The 14,962-nt window shown below is 36.5% G+C and overlaps 1 protein-coding gene, 1 long non-coding RNA gene and 1 pseudogene across 10 annotated transcripts; 2 read left to right on the top strand and 1 right to left on the bottom strand.

Moving 5' to 3' along the window:
- The first annotated feature begins 298 nt into the window (after nt 1–298).
- LOC140970030 (deoxyuridine 5'-triphosphate nucleotidohydrolase-like) lies at nt 299–2,226 on the top strand. The gene is made up of 4 exons (XM_073431578.1): nt 299–448; nt 1,045–1,457; nt 1,566–1,657; nt 1,766–2,226. The coding sequence occupies exons 2-4, from the start codon at nt 1,258–1,260 to the stop codon at nt 2,008–2,010; spliced, it is 537 nt and encodes a 178-aa protein (XP_073287679.1). The 5' UTR covers nt 299–448; nt 1,045–1,257; the 3' UTR covers nt 2,011–2,226.
- Nucleotides 2,227–2,527: 301 nt separating this feature from the next.
- On the bottom strand, nt 2,528–9,424 carry LOC140970031 (glucose-6-phosphate isomerase, cytosolic-like; annotated as a pseudogene).
- A 165-nt stretch (nt 9,425–9,589) lies between these two features.
- LOC140970028 (uncharacterized) lies at nt 9,590–13,960 on the top strand. 9 transcript variants are annotated; one of them, XR_012174053.1, is made up of 4 exons: nt 9,889–10,258; nt 10,518–11,837; nt 12,275–12,359; nt 13,581–13,960. It is a non-coding gene; the product is annotated as an uncharacterized lncRNA (long non-coding RNA). The 9 variants fall into 9 exon arrangements; XR_012174051.1 differs by having other exon boundaries at nt 12,275–12,412; XR_012174052.1 differs by lacking the exon at nt 13,581–13,960 and adding an exon at nt 13,219–13,473.
- The last annotated feature ends 1,002 nt before the right edge of the window (nt 13,961–14,962 follow it).

Raw genomic sequence — 14,962 nt, 5'->3', positions numbered from 1 at the left:
ATGTTGGATCGATCAAAGATCAAAAACGTTTTTGAGAGTAGTATATGAATTTTAACAATTTTTTAACGTTGAGCTAACTTTTGTTATATCTTAACATGTTATTAGAGCAACAAATCTAACGTCATGTGTTGCATAATGTAGGATTAATTTTTTTAGAGTTATCTATATGACTTTGACATTTCATTATTTGAGTTAGTTATTAAGGTTTTGGAAGTTATTGATATGACTTTGACATTTCATTATTTGAGCTAACTTTTAAAATGAAGTTAAGTATAAGTTGATGATGTTAAATAATTTTACTTTCTTCATACAATTATATGGGACAAAATATTTAATTCTAAAATCAATCACAACATTATTCAAAATAAAATGAATTAGATACATACAAACTTATTCGAAAGTAATTCATTCAGAGATAAATTTAGAAACTTAAAATTATTTAGGCAGCGTTTGGTAGGAAGATAAAATAAACTAATGATTAGTATGTAAATGATAAAAAAAATGATTGTGATAGAAATGTAATATATGATGTCAAATAATATTATGTTTGGTATGATTTTTAAGTATGAAAATTTTATTTTTTCTTCTTTACTCCGGCGACGGCCCGGCAACGGAGGTGGTCCGACGGTTGGCGACGGTCAACGGGAGTCGGTTCGATGGCGGTCGGCGGCTGGGAGGTGGTCTGACGGCCGGAGAAGGTCAGCGGCGGCCCGACAACGGCGGTGGTTCGACGGCCGGCGGAGGTCGGCGGCGGCCCGACAACGGAGGTAGTCCAACGGCCAGCAAGGAGGCGGTCGGCGGCGGTCCGACGGTGGCTCGACGGCGGACCCGCAGCGGAGGTGGTCCGACGTTGATGAAAGAGAAAGGGTAAAATTGGACAGAGGGTAGTGACAGAGGAAAGATAAATAATTCTAGGAGAAAGGAGGTATTATTTTATCACATCTAATACAAGTTAATCATAGGAAAAATTGAATTAGTTAAATAAAAATCGTACCAAACATTGGATTAAATGAGTTTAAAAATAATAAATCCACCTAATTGTAGTGATGTTAATGAATCTTTAATTAGACAATTCAATGAATTCCTTCTAAATACGACTGAGCAATAATGGCGGGAACTCTAGGCGCCATTTCCATCAATATTTAAGGATTTGACTCCATTTAATCCCCACCCCGTCATCGCCAATCCCTAAAACCCACTTTCATTTGTGATTCCTGCGGAACCCATTTCGGCAAAATCTGTGTTCTTGAACTGACGATGGCTCAATTTGTGGGAAACCAAAACGACTGCTTTGAAATTGAGGAACCCTCGATGAAAATTCCGAAGCTCCAGCAAAACGGATTATCCGGCGATAAACCCCATGGAATCACTTCGTTTTTGAAGGTGAAAAAGCTCTCTGAGAAAGCCGTTTTGCCTTCAAGAGGATCGTCTCTCTCTGCTGGCTACGATCTATCCAGGCATATTTATTCACACCCCATATGGGAGTTCAGAGTTGGTGCAATTGAAAATCTTCTTTTGGTTAACTAATTTTTTTTTTCTTTCTGTTTCTGGTTCTATCTTTATAGTGCGGCAGACACTAAAGTTCCCGCCAGAGGCAAAGCTATGATTCCCACAGATCTGAGCATCGCTATTCCTGAAGGAACTTACGCTCGTATTGGTAATCTTCTAATACTTTGACCATTTTTTCGTTTCGTTGAATCTCCCAAATTCTGGTTAATGGGCTCGGCTCTGTTAATGATGTAATTTCTTTTCTTGATTTTTGTAGCACCGCGATCGGGATTAACGTGGAAGAGTTCAATAGATGTGGGCGCAGGTGTGATCGATGCGGATTACAGGGGGCCAGTTGGGGTGATATTGTTCAATCATTCCGATGTGGATTTCGAAGTGAAGATTGGAGACAGGATTGCACAGCTGATTATTGAGAAGATCATGACGCCTCAGGTTGTTGAGGTTGATGATCTTGATTCAACTCTCAGGGGATCCAGAGGGTTCGGATCGACTGGCATTTAATTTTGCGGACAACTAGGTTTCTTAGATCTTTCTTGTCCTACAATGTTGGTTTAGTTAGGTTTTTCTGTAATTGGCTGGGCCATTTTGAGGAACACACTGCAGATGTTAATACCGTCTTGTGTTCCCTCTCTTAACATCTTTTTATGGAAGAATACCCAACACATGGTGTGGGTCTCCCTCGAATCTCGATAATTCAATGGTTTTAGCTTCACTTCACTTCTAGTAAAATATGACCTTCAAACTTTGGAAGGCATTGGAATATAGTTTACATGAATTAGCAAAAGGTTGAACAGATTTTAGATCAAGGACATTCAACTGTAATAACAATTTTGGATGAAAGATTCACCGATTCACTTAAATTGAGAAGTAGAGGGTAAGTAAATGCGATACCTTGTAAATGAAACGAGAAAATGGCTTACGATGGGAACATTATTATGAAGAAAAGGAAAATTGTTTGCACAAAATTCGCACTTTTCTGCTTAAGGGTACCGATCGCCACACAACACCCCCCCCCCCCCCCCTTTTCGTCTTCTTGTTGTGTGAATAAAAAGGAGCAATTAGAAGACAAGAAGTTGACAACTTGGAGAATAAGTAGTTTGTTTGCTTGTGAGAAAGATTTCCATAAATTGACACCTTTTGTTGTGAGGTTGACAACTTATCCGAGAGAATCATAAATAACTCTTTGGTAATCCTCCTTCGGAACATCTGAACTTGCCTGCGAAAAATGAGTTCATATTAAACTGTAATATTCTAAATTGGCAAGAACTTTGGACAGATTAACGTGGGGCAAATCTTGTAATACACTCTGATGCTCATACCAGTTGAATTAATTGAATGTTCACTAGGTGCATTTGATACATATATTAACAAATTGGTCATCAGAGTAGAATATTTAACGTTTGGCAGAAGTAAAGGTGTCTAACTAATAAGCAATAAAATCAGCATGAATTAACTTATATAAACCTCATTACTTTAATTTAAGATACTTACCTTCTCCAATTAATAAGAATAAATATTCTAATTATGCATGTCACAGACCATTTATCCATGACTCCTCTCATGATTTACCCAACATAGATCACACAAATTTCTTCCTAGTCCAAGAATGACAGTTGTGTGAGTAAGGTCAGGTGGAAAGTTGTTCTATAAGAGGACAACTAAGACTGCAATCGCATTCTTTTAAAAAATATGCCATGTGCATCCTATTCATTAACACATTTAATAAGGGAAACTTGGTGTGCTTAGGTAAGAGGACGTTTTCCATACCTCTAGATATCTCGTAAGCAAAGTTGTAGTACTGAAATTAAAGCCTTCGATCGGTTCACCTTTCTTTCGAGATGCATGGAACTGCTTTCTAACTTGAGTAGCCAGTGACTGTTGATATAAGTAGACAAAAGAAACGAACAGTTTTCCTCAGAGATTATAATATATAAATGCTAAAAACAGGGAAAAAAATAAGACAAACAAAACAAAATACAATCAATTTCTGCATACTTTTCCCAGTTCCACTCCCCACTGGTCAAAAGAATTGATACCCCACACAAATCCTTCAACAGCAATTCTGTGTTCATAAATTCCCAATAGCTGCATAAAAAGTAAAGTTACTAAAATTACACACTGATATATAACTAGCTCCTGAGCTCCAGGAATTTTATGGCACAATAAACTCACTTGTCCGATGTTGTAAGCATTCAGTGAAGGAAGTAGAAGGCTGAGAAAAGGGCGATTTCCAGAGAAAGTCTGCAATTGAGTTGGGGTAACAAATATTAGCGGATGTTATGTTGTCCTACATATTGGAGGCAGCAAGAAAATACCTTGTGACTTATGAGATGCCGAGGAACATTCTCATTTAACAGCTGTTCCGGGGTCTGGAGTTAAAATTAAGCATAATCAGAATGCTGGTGTTGAGAATGTGAATAATTAGCTACACACATATCTGAAATGTGAATAAGTGCCTCAAACAGATAAAAATGGGAATAACTAATGTCTCAGCTCACTGTAAATATTTATTACCTTTCCATATGCGAGTGCATCTGGTTGGGCAAAGAAGTTCGACATGAGCTCATCATGGTTGCTCACTATTTCACCTGTAAAATCAAGTATCCAAAATGCTATGTTAAACGATCATTCCGATCTCGTGCTCATGCCAGATATCTAGAGCAGATAATAAAACTGAATATGTACCTTTCAGGTAAACAGGTTGTTGACTCTTAAACACACCAATAAAATCACATGGAATAGCGCGACCCTGAAAATCCATATTATAGATAGACATAAGAAAACCTAAGCTCACATTCAAGTCGAACCAAACTTAACACCATCTTATGTACATGAGAAGCTGCCTTTGACTCTATCATGATAGCAAATGTTGAAAGCAATGTTCGCAAGCATTATACAAATGCATACACAACAACCTATATCCAAAGTCTAAACGGTTATTCCTAGAAATATCAGAATGCCATGTCTTGAATTAAGTAATAGAACTTGGCATACCTGGTGAATTAATTGGTAAAAACTATGTTATCCATTTGTTCCTGGTTCACCAAAATCAATTTCACCTGTTTCATATGGAAGGGGCACACCATCAATTGATACCCCTTTCCCATTACTCTCCATACTAACCTGAAAGAAAAGTTCACAAAACCAATGAGCAAGTATCAGAAAAAAATAACAATGGCAGACAAGAAATACATGAATACAGAAATATAGTCGTGGAACATGCCTGCTGGATATGTGGTGCAAATTTTTCCAGTGCTTGAGAATAAGGTAAAATTGCCTAAAAAATAAGGATATATACCTCAGTCACGAAAAGTTAAAAGTGAGATATTCAAATAAACTTCACCAGAGAATAAACACACTTACTCTTGCAGGATATCCAAGGAATGAAACATTCTAAACACTCAGTAAGCCTAATAGAACCTGAACAATAATGTGTTAAGAAATAAACAAATTATTAGTTTATCCAAAAGGAGATTCAATATACTTTTGAAGAAAATAATTTTGAAGTGAAAACATGATCAACAAATGAAGAGTAAGAAAGTTACAATGTGATCCCAAGCACTTGGAAAAGATGGTAAAACATCAACTTACCACTCAGTGCACATCAAGTTTACTAGATTGCTCATAACAATACTTTATGGCATTGCTCACAGTTGCCAAAGTTAAGCATCAAGAATAAGATTTTGTTGAAAATGGGAACATACAGGTAAGTTTTTCTCGAAGGGAGCTGAACAGACATGTTGGTCAATGCTCCAAGCACCCTTCAGAAACCTTCAAGCAAAAAAGAGACATCATTAAAATGACATACAATGCATGGGAAAATACATGAACCAAAACAGAATATCCAAGAGCACCAAGTCGAAAAATAATTCTAAATATTTAATAAATTTTATCTATAAGCTCCAAATAGTTGTTATTAAAGACGTGTAACCATGAATAGTGATCGCTTGAAATCAAGGAAAGATGCATTACTGACTTTCAACAACCGAAAAACCATATTGCAGAGAAAGAGGCAACACTCCAACAGCGCTGCAAACTGCAAGAAATGGTTCAGGGACCAATTACATGATACTCGAAGCAACTTTTGCTGCCTAATCAGACACATGTACCACTATAACGTCCTCCCACCCAATCCCAGAATGCAAAAGCATTCTTTGGGTCGATGCCGAACTTTTCAACAAGCTGCATTGAAAAAAGAGGGAAACTTAATGAAAAATTAAATATGATTGATTTTTTTAATGAATAGATGTAATAAAAATACAAAGAAAAAGTATACAAAAGTTAGCAACAACGTAAATAACTCATGCAGTCCACAATCCGGAATGTCATGAGATTCCGGCGAAAGGCGTTAAAAACTCTTTGTAGAAAAACCCAAAAGAAAAAACCTATTAAAGAGTACCCCACAGTTAATAAATAAAGCGGTAAAATGGGAAATGACGAGATCTTGCCCAACATGTCTGTTAATAAAATGCGGAGTGTAAGTCCACCAAGTGTTGCTCATTTGCGATTTGGAAAGGGAGTATGCAACAGAGTTGTCTTCTTGAAAAATGTGAGAGATCACTAAATATGACTGATGATACATCAAATAAGTGAAACACATCAGGGTTTCACAACAAGAATTTTTTCAAATAACCTACAGTTTCAATCACAATTTTGGGAGAAAGAAATAATTACGCTGTACTATTCCAATACATTCACTATTTAATAAACCATATTTATAACATCAAATTAACTAAAAGTAGCTCGTGAGGAGGTGAATATCCAATTCAAAAGCCACATAAATTTTCAACAATCAGAAACCTTTTAGCCAAATGTGAGCACTTTATTTTTCCAAAAATATTCACAGGAATATAAAATAATAAAAAAACTATGGGTTCAAGACGACAATAAAGAAGAACAACAAATAAACCCGCGTTTATATAGGACATATAGTTAGTAGTTCGGTAGAAATGCTGCAAAAAATCAGTGGAAAAGGGGAGAGAGCTAGGGAAAAACAAATCTCACCGGTAGGTTGGTACTGACAGCAATCATATGCTTTGCCACTGCTTGTGGCCAAGAAAATACAAACAAAAAGTTAGGTGTGAAATGATTGCAATCATCTAAAATACAAGCAGCTTCTCTAATTATCATTGTGGGACAGGATTTTCAATTTATCTTGTTAGGCATAAAGCTCTAATAGACACAGGATTAAGTTTTTACTCACCCCAATGCAGCTGTGATCCACTCTCTCAGAGTTCGAGCATTCAACATGGTCTCAGCCGTCGTGAAAGTCTTTGAGACCACAACAACTGCAACGCATCACAAAATATGAAAAAGGTAACACAAGTCCTTGGAACTTTAAACTCTTCACAGACCACTAATCTGTGAGCTTTATATTGACATCATATAAATACAAAGTATCTACACCTAACGTTGTTTCAGGGTTCAAGCCTGCAATGTTTCGTGCGATGTCAATTGGATCAACATTTGCGAGGCTTCATAGGAAAAGCAAAAAAGACCATTAAAAGAAAAGAACAGAAGCGGATCAACTTCGTAAAATCTGAAAGCAGGAGCTAAAGGCCCTAAAAAAGTGTAATCACCGAGCAATATAGATATGCTTACAAGCGCAGCTGGCGACCTTTTGCAAATTCAAAAGCTTCAGGATCTGAAAGTTGCCAAGATATTGCAAATGTTAACATGCTGTTATTTGCAAAGATACACATCATCGCACAGAAATGATTTATGGAAAAACAGGACAATATGTATGAATAAATGAAAAACACATATTGTGTGCCATAGAAACCTATTTGAAGTGCAGCATGCACAAACAGTGGTCCGAGGAAACTGCCTCCGATTCCAATTGCTATGACATCTTTCAATACTTTCCCTGTCACTCCAACCTACCAAAGTTTGCAAATTAGCTAAATCAAAGCATGTGACAATGAACATATATTAGGATATATTTCAGGTTAAGACTCACCCAAGTACCACTGCGAATTGCCTCAGAGAAGTCCTTGATCTTATCAAGAACTTGCCAAACATCTGGGACAACATTCTTATCATCACTATTTATGACTGCATCTCGGGGAGCACAAAGTGCTATGTGAAGAACAGATCTATTCTCAGTGTTGTTTATCTGACGACTCAAGAAAGGAAAATGTATGAATGGACTGTATTTGTGTTAGTGCAGTGCTCCAAAGTTTGTACATTGGAACACACCAGAATATGCCATATTTTTAGATGTCAATGATTAAGATTTTTCAACAATCTTAAATGTGGCAAATCACAAGGTGAAATTTTCAATGCTTTCGTAATCTTCTTCTTGATGACATAGAAAACAACAGTCAGAAACCTGCCATGGGGGTCTTCATATGATTATTTTTTCTTAGTCGCTCAAACAAATTAGGGCTCTTCCTTAGTTAGTTGCTAACAGTATTCTTCCCTGTCAGTTCATCCAAATTGTTTTGAAACATGTGACGTTAAGACATATAGCCATTCAAGCCTCATTGGGTGATTTTCCAGAACAATATTTAGTGCGTCACTCACTGACATTATAAATAATAAAATCTCAGAAGCTCTGGAGAATAAAAATACATGAACATATAGAGGAAACAATCATCAACTCACACGCTCCCCATTGAACATCCTGTTGATCTTTTATTTCAAATGTGCTGCCTACATCACCAAAATAGGTATCAACCAACAAGATTAAACTATATATATATATATCCACAAACCAGCGCAATTCACATCTAGCACACCTCAGCTAAGTTGTAGAGCTTCTTCAAGGTGTCAAGAGTGGAGCATTGCCTCGAGTAGTCCAATAAAATCCCATCAAAACTGTAACCAGAAAAATAATATCAAGACAGATAAGTAAGCAAACCCTGACATTTCAGTTTAACCTTCCAAACAAGAAGACTGGAAAAAAATCATTAGAATAAGTCGGTTGAGTGAAAGAAACTACACATTCGTACATTGTCCTCATTGACTGGCACCGCTCAACATCGTTCATCAATTCCCGCAAATGAGCCTTCTCAATGTCGTGGACATGGGCCTGGGAACACATTATAGGCAGCATCAAGGCAAATCATCAAAAGCACTTTATACAGAATGCTAAAATGCGAAAACCTGACTTTACCTTCAAATCGTTCCACGGATCAGTTTCGCAGATTAAAGCAGACGAAGCCATCTATAAATATGCCAACAGAATTCTTCACATTCCATATTTGAAAAGACCATACCAAGAACTATGTCATAATAATGCCAAAAAAATAAACCTTGAACATATGTAAGCACATGAGTCCAAAACAAATCACAAGCCCATGTCTCCAATCGGTTTCCTTTTTAGTCCTCTGCTTTATCTACCATACACCGCTTTGCAAATTCTTTTTTCTGTTTAACTTTCACAATCTTTACAATCAAACGCCGTGACAAGAATCGCCAATTCATTTTATATACATAACTAGTATCTGATCAACTGCAATCGATTCATTTCTGGTCACCTATTTTCTATGCATTGAGTTCAGATTTACAATTAAATGAGCAAATTAGCATGATTCGTGCATAAAAACTTCATTAGTGGGATTAAACTATAAGCTTATTGAATCAACCATAGATAACACAAAGAATAATTTGCCGAAAAAGTAATCAAAAAATGTTGAAGAATAATATACCTGAAAGTTGGTGCAGGAATGGGATGAGCTTGGATTGGAAGTAAAGAGTGAGTGGAAATATCATACCCATTTATGTATAATTTTACCGTCGGACCTTCACGTGCCACGCTTGAAAAATGAGAATAAAAATTTGAGAGGCATGTATTTCGAGTGGATTCGGGGCATATAAATCGGTTCAAATAATCCGGATCTTGTTTGGCCGGCTACTTTGTCAAAGCGATTGGTTGAAATTCATGGGTGCCAAAAAAGATTCAATTACGGGGAATCGAACCCGGGTGAAAGCATCCTAACCGACCATAATTTTAATTTTGTTAGTTTTTTAAACCGCCCGATTTTAATAAATGATAATTGGATTTTTTCGGGATCCAAATTTTTGTTTCTTTCGATAATTTTTTTTTAATCTTCAAAAAAAATTTTCCGAAGTTTGAAACACGATGCACACGTTTCTCCCGATTGCCATTTCGATCATTCAAGCAACCACATCAAATCTTTCTCCAAAATTGGGATCCAATCACAACCGTCGATTTTTCCGCCAAACATAACCACGCCCATTTTTCCATTCAAAACCGCGCAGTCCATGCGTATCCAACCGTTGAAAGCTCCGCCAAACAAATCATCTGCAGCCGTTGGATCATCCGACCACCTTAATAAATAACCTCATTATCTCTTAATTCATATCCCGTTCGCGTCTCATCTCTTTCCTCTCGCCGCCATAGAGGCGTGTGTGGCTCGGNGCTCCCTTTTTTTTTTTTTTTTATTTTATTTTATCTCAGATCTACGTTTTGCTTTCTCCTTTTCCAATTTTTCTCGCAGATCCCGTCAGATCGTGCAACGATCTACGTTTTGTTTATGGCCTTGCAGCTCATGGTATCCTCTGTTGATTTTCGGTGATTTAATCCCATGGCCGATCGGAGCTCCGTCTTAGTTGGACCAGGTGATCTAATCCTGTGCAGCTCACTCTCTGATGCTTCGGACCACATGTTCTGAAGCAGGGAAATCCAATACGGCCCTCCTGCCAATCTCTCATCGGTTAAATACTTGATGTGGATAGTAGATGATCGTGTAGATCTACTATAGAATCAGGCTGATGGATCAAGGTAATTTATAGATCTGCTTGACGTAGATTTGATATGTTTGACCTAATTTTGCCTTTTAAAATTATGTTCGTATTTCTTCGTTCGTATGCAAGGGTATTCGATCGGTGGCTTGCAGAGAATCGTGTTTCAGTCTCTCGTGGAGAATTTCAATTGATAATCTCGTTTATATCTGAGATTGTATTTCGTAATTTTTCTTAATTTTATTTATAGATTCCGTACCTGTTTGCTTATTAATTTATTTGGTTTTTTAAAATTTTAGCCCCTGAAGCGGTGTTTGCTCATCGACCGGGCGCCTATTTTGAATGCCATGGAAATCATTACCTTCGTCAACTATAGATTCTAAGATGGAATGAAGCCTTGAGCCAGAGCTATGACCGTGCTGAAGGGAATATAAGCTCTCGACGGTTTGAAAAACGAATCATCAACTAATTGTGTACCTTTTATTATTGTTTCGGTAACTGTGTGAGCCTAGTAGCGGTGAGGATGTATATTTATGTAAAAAAAAAAAAAGAGCGCGGAAGACGACTTGTGGTGGTTGTCTACTGACCTTTGCCATGATGGGTGCGCTCGCATGGCAGGTCGCCAAATTCAATAAATAAGTTCTTTTTTGGTTTCGAGGGGAGATGGTACGGGATTTTACCCGGCACTTCCCTCTTGTGTGCGGTGTCGTCGTTTCATTTTCTTCCTCTCTGTCATTTGGTTTAGTTACGCCCACAATGGCCGAACTTCCGACGACGAGTTTGGTCTTGAATGGTTCGTCTATAAAAGCAACTGAATATACAATATTACGTAACATCCCATTCAAGACCAAACTGAATTAAACTGAGAAAGCAAGTCAACGCCAGGACTGTCACCCGAGGCATCAATAATGGTAAAGGTACAAATTTGCTCGTTCTTTTTTTGTTGAAGATACTGGAATTTGGTTATATTTAAACCACTGCTAACAAATTTCGTGAAGATGTATCTACATGTGCTCGGTTGTCAAAATTAATTAACTGAATTTTCAGGCAAGATTCATGTCGATCAACAGTGCAATATCAAGCCTATTAGTGGAGGTCAATAATTTAATTTACCATTTCTCATGTCTTTAAAATAAAGGCTTGTGTTCATCCACCAAAAAATTAACCAAGAAAATGAATTTCAAGCACCATATAGGGACTGATGATACTCGACTCAACCCGAAGCTCAAGCGTTGTATTAACAGCTGATCGACTAATGTGGTATTTAATTATCTCCTTCTGAATGTCTGATGTATAAAATTTCTGAGGTACTGTGGTTTTTCCTTCTCGACTTTTTGCAATTGCATGTGAACAATTGTAGTAGCAACATAATCATGTCCGTAACATTGAGGTATAGTGTTCCTGTTTGTACTTCGATTTATCAATGGTTGGTATCTGTTAGAGACCGTATGTAGAAAAATTAAGGCTTGTGCGTATTAATACTACCCTTGAAACAAGGCTTCTTACCTACGGGGAGTGCAACTGATCCATGGCCTGGAGCCACTCTTTTGGTGGATAAAGTAATATTACAGCGATGCTGGTAAGAAGAATGACTTGACTGGATTGCCGAAGATGTTGAGGTGCATTAATGAGTTCTGAAAATTTATCCTTGCGGTTTCCTCTGTTTTTGCTGCAATAATTGTAATTTTGCGTGGCTGTGGAAGCATGATGTCGATGGCCGATTTACTCTCTTTACTGGATCGCGCTTTGTTCTCCTCTCTTATCTGGATTGTGACGTAAGCTGCCATTGTTGGGCTTCTAAAATATTTTAAGGGTTGTCATTAATACCTTCACCTAACCTACTGCTGTATTATGTGGTTTCATCCTCTCATGATCATGAAGTATTGTGTGTGTTATATACACGTGCTCTATTTATTGAAGTTCATATTATTAGATTTTTTCACAGTAGTTTTGGTATGCTTTGCACGGGAAACTTCTGTTCAAATGTGTCGTGATAATCAAAGTTGTGTTGGTGTCATCACCCTTTTTGTCTCCTATATTATGGCTTTTCTTTCAGATTAAATCCAATTTTATGTGCATGGAGTAGGAAATACTGCTGCTTCTACCTTTACGATTATGAACTATCATTCACCGATGAGAAGGTATTACTGTGCTGGGATGAAATGCGTCCTCCTGGTAACCAAGTGTCTGAAATGTGCGCTTTAACAGAAATTGCATTTTTTACTTTTGTATTATGTATTGTTTCCTATATTTGTTTTCTAGCTCCTTGTTCTTGTTATATTTACAATCAAGTCAGCCGACTATGACCGTCAAATTGGTATGCAGCAAGTCTCTCAGTAAAAAGCAGAGAATATCTTACCTTGTCTAGGTCATGATAATAGGGTAGCGGTGCAGCATTTATTTTTTTTGTTGTATTCCTGAGGTTTTGGTATTTAAAGCAAAATGATACACCATGAATGGTAAAAAATCACATTCTAGCTAAACGACGGAGATGAGAGTTTTATGACCGGATATGGCAGCGGTAGGAAATCGGTCGTGATGAGAACTGGTTGATATGAACTTAGTTTTCAAAGCTGTGATAACAATTTTGTTCATTTTAAAATGTTATTTTAGAAGTTATTAAGAAGTTTGTGAGGATAATTAGGAGTGTTTGAAAAATAGAAGTTAATATTAAATAAATGTTTGAATTAATTTTCAGTTGATGGTAATAATCTCTTTATATGTATAAAATTGTTATTTTTTATTTATTTAAAATTTTATTTTCACATAATTAACATCTTATATAATTATTATATGATGAATATTTTATTAAAAGTAAATTATTTTTTATATTATGAGGAAAAAATATATAAGATTAATATAAATATAAGTAAAAATATAAAAAAATGACATTGTTTTAAAAATGAATGTAATAGAATTAAGAAGAGCCTGAGCCCTGAAGCTCTCTATAACGCTATTTTAATTACCAACGCCTATGATGGATCCATGGCTTTTGGAAAGCGTGCGATTGCTTGGATGCGTTGTGAGGATGGTAGTTGGAATCCGCCTGGATCCCTGGATAAAGTTGGCAGTCTCAGATGTTTGTGTTTTGAGTAAATAAATTGGTACGACAAAAAAATTGTCACTTCCCAACCTTGCGCTTAGTTGCAGGAATCTTGGTTAGCCCGCATTATTCTTTTAAAACGTTAAACATATACCTTTAATGTGTGTGAGTATTTCTTTATGATTCTTTTAATGATGTATCTTGCATCGTTGTTCGCGGAACTTTGGTTAACCACGGGTTAATGAATTAAAGTCTTGGCAGATACTGTAGTTTCATAATTTTCAGATATAATAAGAACTTTTTCTCTTATGTCATGCAGGAACAGACCTTAAAGGCGGAGGGTGGCCAAGGGGCTGGGGTCAATTTCAGCTTCTTTTCCAATTCAGTTGGCAAGAAATGATTTCCGCGAAATTTATTTAAAATAAGACTTATATCTGTAAACGATTATCTTTCTCGTCAATTTCTGTTTTTGCACGTCACGTGTTCACGTTCCATATCTTTCCTATGCCACAAGTTTGTGGGCAAGGACGGAAAGGGCTGTAAATATAGGTATGGAAAATATAAATTAAAAAAAACCAAGAAAGTCAGTTGCGGTGGAATCAGTTCTTTCTCGTGTTAAATAAAGTATTATTTCATTTTTATTCGAGTACGTGTACCATTTCATTAATGTCGGGAATAATTATCATGATTTTATATCTCCCTTGATGATGATTATAAATTACGTCTCTCAAATCATCTTTACAAAATATGGAGAGAATTGCAAATTGTATTTGTCAAACGTCCCTGCAAAATTAATTAATAAATATATTCAAATCACCTTTTTCATACAACTCAATGATTATCACCACCTTTTTATATAAATGTTAACTGTACGGACAAACAACTCTAAGAACACGAGATTCCCTCCCGTTCGGAACAACCTGCTCCATTTACCTTAAGAATTGTGTCTCTAGTTAGAGGGATGAGGTTGAGTATGAAACATTCTGGGGCCGTACCATCAACAATAAACTTGATGATTCTGACGTAAAACACTCTAATGTGCGAAGGTTGCCTCGGAGTTTGTAGGGCGCCTACATCACTCATTTTACCGTTGCTATCCGTTTCGTAGTAACAATTTCCCGTATTTCGGTAGCTTATTTTGCATCAGAGTCCAAGAAAAATGAAAAATAGAAACGCAGAAGTCACGTCGAAAATTCAAAAAAATGAATTAAAGAAACAAAGAAGCCCCAATTGATCAAAAGCGTTTCAAATGGACGAGGACTAAATCTGAAATATTATGAGTCGACCGCAAACTTGCGTAAAAATTTTGCATCCGCGAACTTCTCTCAGAAAAAAAAAAAAGGATTTTTGTTCCAACGAAAATTTAAATCACACCTGTTTTGTAGAACAGAAGGAAGAAACGGAATCCAAGAAACTTGTGATCTTTTTTTGCTGAATTTTTTTAATCCAGGTCGCTCTTTTCTTTGGATTATATCAATTAGCAAAATAAACAATTGGTGGATATTTTTTCTTTATTTAATAAATATGTTAATTCATGGTTACAGATTTTGATTTGAAATTCATGTTGGCAATTGGAGATACGGATGAAATTAAAGAAATGGATTTGAAATCATAATAAAATTAGAGATGAAAATGAATGTTATCCTTGTAGTCGGTGTAGAGGATATTCCATTTTCTAGGCATTTAGCTAACATTTCACAT

This window comes from Primulina huaijiensis, unplaced genomic scaffold (assembly GCF_012295235.1).
Source record: "Primulina huaijiensis isolate GDHJ02 unplaced genomic scaffold, ASM1229523v2 scaffold43303, whole genome shotgun sequence".
Taxonomy (NCBI): domain Eukaryota; kingdom Viridiplantae; phylum Streptophyta; class Magnoliopsida; order Lamiales; family Gesneriaceae; genus Primulina; species Primulina huaijiensis.
Note: the sequence above shows the minus strand (reverse complement) of the source record. Positions and strands in the feature narration are given on the sequence as shown.